The sequence below is a fragment of the Protomyctophum parallelum genome (genome assembly GCF_964188405.1).
Source record: "Protomyctophum parallelum genome assembly, chromosome: 5".
NCBI classification, from domain to species: domain Eukaryota; kingdom Metazoa; phylum Chordata; class Actinopteri; order Myctophiformes; family Myctophidae; genus Protomyctophum; species Protomyctophum parallelum.
In genome coordinates this window covers 32879127-32885126 of record NC_139702.1, presented here as the reverse complement: position 1 = coordinate 32885126, position 6000 = coordinate 32879127, and the positions used below count along the sequence as shown (strand labels likewise).

The 6000-nt window shown below is 40.7% G+C and overlaps 1 protein-coding gene across 1 annotated transcript in view; it reads left to right on the top strand.

The window, feature by feature from the left end:
• xpo1a (exportin 1 a) overlaps window positions 1-6000 on the top strand; it is a 28897-nt gene continuing 22897 nt past the window's right edge. The window contains exons 1-3 of the mRNA XM_083766206.1: window positions 1-605; window positions 1361-1490; window positions 4544-4645. Of these exons, the coding sequence (XP_083622332.1) occupies window positions 1365-1490; window positions 4544-4645 (228 nt within the window). The 5' untranslated portion in view covers window positions 1-605; window positions 1361-1364. The remainder of the gene's footprint in view (window positions 606-1360; window positions 1491-4543; window positions 4646-6000) is intronic.

The following is a 6000-nucleotide window of genomic DNA, read 5'->3' as shown; positions in this document are numbered from 1 at the left end:
CCGGTTTCAACCGGTCCTCCTTTGGGTTTGAAGCATGAGCTCGAGACTGGAGGAAGAACTGAAGCACTCTATATCCACGCATTAAAAACACTCCTGCTTTATCCAACATTATTTAAAAACAATCCGAGCAGAAACAAAAAGAAAAATAAAACCCCGAGAGTGTTTTATTTCGTCATCTTTATTATTATGACCCGGGATACGACTAATAAGTGACTCCGTAGAAATCTGGCTGTATGTGCTAGCGCTTGAGCTAACGTTAGCACCGAAATCTCATTGACTTGTGTGCATTTTCTATGCTAACTGGTGCTATTAGCACAGTTAGCACTTCGTCCTAGTTACGAGAGACAGGCTAATATTGTTGTTATTATTTGACAGAAAGCGTTTGTGCTCCGTTGCTAATTTGTGGAAATAATTGCAGGGCATTACAAATCGTTTTACGTTTACGATATACTAGTCTGTTAGCCACGGAAGCTAGCTAAGTTGCTATCGTTGTGTCCACAGCAGTGTGCCATGAGATAGTTTAGTCAGCTTCCATTCAGTCGAAGAGTTATAATAAAGAGGGGGAACCATTTCTTTTTCGCCGAGAAAACCAAGAACACGACCAGGTAAGTTTGGCCGAAATCACAACAATGTGTTGACCTTCGCATTAGACATCATGTTTCTGTGTGTCTTGCTTTTAAAAGTGGTGTGTATTGTTTTTATAACACTGGATTAACTAACAGGGGATTATAGCGCTAGGCACAGGCTAGTGATTGTTGTTGGTCGACTCACGGATTTCCCCCCCGTACTTCTGGACTTGTTTGATTTGTTTACATCATTCATCACAGACACACCATGGCGCCGTTGCGTTAATGCTTATATTTGGGAGGGGTTGCTTGGCTGCTGTAAAAATACATGCTACCACATAGGGGAGCTGTTCCTCCCTTTGATTTAGGTTTGCTACTGTCACCATCTTTGGTTCACATTTTTGGTGTCCAGAGAAGTACTTGCATTTAAGCATTTTACTGAATGCACTACTAATGTGATTTAGGACTTATTTTAATTCACATGATAGTGATTTTAACATGCATTTTCAGGCTTTTCTGTGCTTTTTTATTCCTTGAACTGCACATGTGAAAGCCTGTATAAATTAGAGTTTCACCTCACTTAATGTTTATTGATTCATTGATTATGTATAATGTACAAATGAAGCTTATGCGGATGTGTTTGGTCATAGTTTGTATGATATGACCCTAAGATATGTGCGCTGTCATTGGAATATACTACAAGTTTAACCTTTAAGTTGTTATTTGCTATTTGATATTGAAAGTCAGGACAACTAACTAACCACTACATTCATTATCCCCACCCCCCGCCATAGCTCTATGCCAGCAGAAATGACGATGTTGGCGGATCACACAGCCAGACAGCTGCTGGACTTCAGTCAGAAGCTGGACATAAATCTGCTGGACAATGTTGTCAATTCCATGTACTATGATATTGGATCCCAGGTGAGACAACATTCCATCATTGGACATTGGCCAAGTCTCGTATCACTTTGATGCATCTGTTCTGTGCAGTATAGGATATCACACATCATGTGTGCTAATTTGAGGTATTCTTAATTCATAAGGACATTTGGAGGAAAGTCATGGCGGGTAACAGTGATTTGCAACTCTAGATTTTTTTATAATGGGATGAATCTAGAGTTGCAATACCCTCCACTGACTCCCCATTCATCCAATTTTCTTTTGCGATCTGCTTGTATTAAACGTTAACTCACCAACATTGCAGCTCCAGGCCAAGCTTGAATTATCCTCTTTCAATCTGCCAAGCTTTTGTTTCATAAAAATCCACCATAGACATGTTATGAGCTACTTTCTCTCAAGAAATTCTGTGCAGGTGATTTTTTTCCTAAGTGTTGGAGTTTGGAAGCACTCGTCGAAGTCACTGAACGGCCCTGCGTACCACCAGTTTCGCATTTTCACATAATGCACGAGGCAGCTGTGCCAGTGCGACCCGTTCAGTGACTTCGACGAGTGCTTCCAAACTCCAACACTTAGAAAAATAATCACCTGCAGAGAATGTCTTGACAGAAAGTAACTCAGTAGTACCGGTAGTCTACGGTGGATATCTATGAAACGAACGCTTTGATGAACGCAGATTGAAAATGGATAATTTAAGCTTGGCCTAGAGCTGCAATGTTGGTGAGTGTTGTTTAATACAAGCGGATCGCAAAAGCAAATTGGATGAATAGGGACCATTGGGAAGTCAATGGAGGGTATTGAAACTCTAGATTCATCCCATTCTAAAAAAATCTAATTGTGGCTAATCTCAGTATAGTGAGAGGGTGTGATTGTTATGACCCTGGCTTAGGGATGCCAGGGAACTGTAATCTTTTCACCAAGGGGAAATGTTGAAGAGACACAACCACCAAATTAATTTTGCTTTGGGCCCTTAACTCTTTGCTTATTGTGTGTAAAATATATTATTTCATTTGAAACATTTAGCATAGCATTTTATGTAATTTCGTTTGTAATGACTGTTGCACAGCCCGAGTAGAACATAATGATCTGGGAAAATGTTCAGTCAAACATGGACTAGAGCCCTGCGCGGGAGTGATTTATTAATCCCACCCACTCCCGTTGAAATTCAGACCAATCCCGCCCGCTAGAGGAATTATTTCATTTTTGACCATCCGCCGCTCCCGCCCGCAACAAAAAAAGTCCCATTTAGTCCCACACCTTCCCGCAATTTTACCCAAACAGTTGCTGAGATTGAGCAGGCGTGCATGCACGAGAGAGAAGTTATGTATTTGTGTGAGTAGCTGATCACAGTCACAGATAGAGGGAAAGTGTTAGATTAAGCCTATTATGCTATATATATATATTATAATGTGACACTCACGGACACTGCGCAGCAGTGTGCACACGGTGGATGGAGAGAGAGAGGTGCTGCCAACGTTACTGGTTATAAAACAAATTGTATACTCATCTTTGTGTTCTGTTTAACCCATTCTGACCGGGCACCCATTTTGGTGTCAGCATCATGTTATGCTTTAGCTATTGAAAAATAGCAGATCTACAAGCTCATATCGCGCCACCGAGTGTCGCGATACGAGCTTGTAGGTCTGCTATTTTTGAAAAATAAAAAAAAACGACTGACATTTTTAGAATCTGATCTCAGGTCAGAATGGGTTCATCAGACCAGTGTGTGTCTGGCGGAAACCTCGTATGAATCTGATCTCAGGTCAGAATGGGTTAATGTTATTCCTGAGTGATGCACACAGGGAAAAATGCACAGAGTGATTACTAATGATGGACAGGTGCGGCAGCTGGGAGCGCCTGAAGATGTCTGTTGGAGAGTGAGACTCCACGGTGCTTGTCCAGCGCACTAGGGAAATTATACGTTCTCATCAGACATTCATATTTTTCTAACGTTTATATAAGCTCTGTATCTGGTTAATTGCGGGATTTTGCGGGGCCCGCTGGTTTTATCTTGACTGCCCGCAGGTATTTTAATACCGCCCACGCACTCGCGCAGCCAACATTTACGTTTGGTCCCGCGGGCGCTACGGGCCCCCGCTTCCTCTACCATGGACCTAACTACTATTAATTTGGTGCTCTAATTTTATAACACAACTTGCCCTGCGTTGATTAAAAAATCACATCTGTGTGAAGTGAGGGTCGCTTTTATCATCTCATTCTGGCCAATCACAATTTGCGTCCTCACAAATCTATCTATAAAGGAAATACAGTCCCATCGTTTTAGAAGTGTCCAGTATCCACTTGTAGTTTCTCAAAGAAATAAGTCATGGATATCAGATGAAAAAAAATATATATATATATATATATATTGAAAAAAAATATGTTACGTATACAGTATAATATTATTTATTTTAAACTCTCAATAACATTGCTTTCCTTGTCCATCGGTTTCATTTATTTGGTTTTCCTTACGTATTTGGTTGTCCTTATGGTTTTGGTTTTTCTTTGTATCCATTCTTCGATCACACAGTTCTAGTTTATGAGTTTAATTTCCGTTGATCTCCTCTAGTTTTTGTATTCCCATATTGTTGAGATCGTTTTTACGCATAACCAACCGTTCCTTTCGTCTATTGTTTGGATATTTCGAAGTCGTCTGTTTCTCTTAAGGTTTTTATTTTCAAGTGGTATTTTACTCGTATCCTTTTTATTTCGTTTTTCTTGGTCCTTACGGTTTTTCTTTTTCTTTCTATCCTCAATTATTTTATTCGCATATGCTCATATGTATGTATATGTAATTTGTGAGTTGATTGACACTGAAAAATATCATCATTACGTCACCATCGTAAACCAAATATACCCTGGAATTGGTACATATCTTCATCACGTCATGGGACATACACTTCGTAGCATGACGGAAAACATACCTGCACGGTCTGCTTCCGTATGTCCCGTGCCAGCATATGACGTCATATCATATGCTGCTAAGGGACATACGCATCGTAGCACCTGACTAATAACATTACTTGCACGCTCTGCTTGCGCAAGTAATAACCTCAGTTGTGGTTGATCTCTCTTAGCAACGGATGGCCCAAGAGGTACTGACCAACCTGAAGGACCATCCAGATGCCTGGACCAGGGTAGACACCATCCTGGAGTTTTCCCAGAACATGAAAACAAAAGTAAGGAATAAGGATCACTAATGGCATGGTATCCCTCTGCAATTGTAAATGCTTTCAGACGGCTGGCATTCAAAAAAACATTTCTTTCCTAGATGGAATGGGGACGGGCCATTTAATTAATAATCGTGTGATTGACTGTCATCAACACGCATGCAAAAAGTCTCATAAGTCTGTCATAGGTATTTATTTGACCTTGTTGTTTATCCAAAGAAGATTGCTGAGCCACAAATACCGGGAGGCATAATCTTCCATTCTTACCTCATGCTGGTCACGCTAAAGTCTCTCTAGAAGAGTTAATATTCCAAACGAGAGGCATGCTAAAGTCAGAATTGAAGACAGAACATTGCCCATCTGGTCAAAACCATAGAGAGTTCCCTAGATTAGGAGATACAAGCCATTCTTTTCTAGCCGCAAACAAGAAAGTGAAAGGCAGTGCGCAATTGCGCATGCACAAATCAACAAGGAATACATTGCAAAAGGAGAGGCCAACCTATTTTTTATATATCAATAAAAAAGACCTAAAGACTCCTATACACGTCCAAGGCACCCCATGGTTTTGATATAAACTACGTATACACGTCCAAGGCCAAAATTGTGTTAAAAGCTGGTAACTTCCCAACCACAGTCACTGAGCAGCTCCGCTGGAGTAGAGTACCTTGCTCAAGGGCACATCAGCAGTGTTCGTCCACAAGCGTGCTCTTCTAAATTTTAGACCACCACTGCCATTATTAATTTGTTTGTTCATGTAGCATGTTCATCTATTCTAGAGATAACAAGCTCACAATGTGTCATGTTGCGACGTGTTGTGAGCTTGTAGATTGGATATTGTCAGCGTAGATATTTAATTAACCCATTTTGGACTGACGATTAAAAAAAAAGGCTTCAAAATCCTAAAAAAAAATCTGAAAAACCCATGTTTCTATGTCAGTGGTGCTCAACCTTTTTCATGTCATGGACCCCCAGAATTATCTCTATTGGGTCACGGAGCACGGACCCCCATCTCAAAATGTAGTTCCAGGGACCCCCCAGTTTCATAATGCAATGTTTAAGATTAAACCCTTGTCAAAAGGGTCGTCCCTTTCTAACACCAGTACCTCCTATGTTCAGTGCAGTGTTACTGGCTTTACACGGGGACAGACTACTTTGCTCTCTTCCCTCCCTGTTCGATTGCTGTTCGTTCCAGGGCTCGAGAGATGCAGACACTTGACTACTGTTCACAACCTGTCTGGGTTCATGGGCTTTTATACATCTGCTATGCTTCACATGAATTGAAGCCAATATTTTAGTTAAAAATGTTCACTCTGAAATATATATTCAAAGATTTGCGCCATATTTTCACGACTTCAAAAATCACA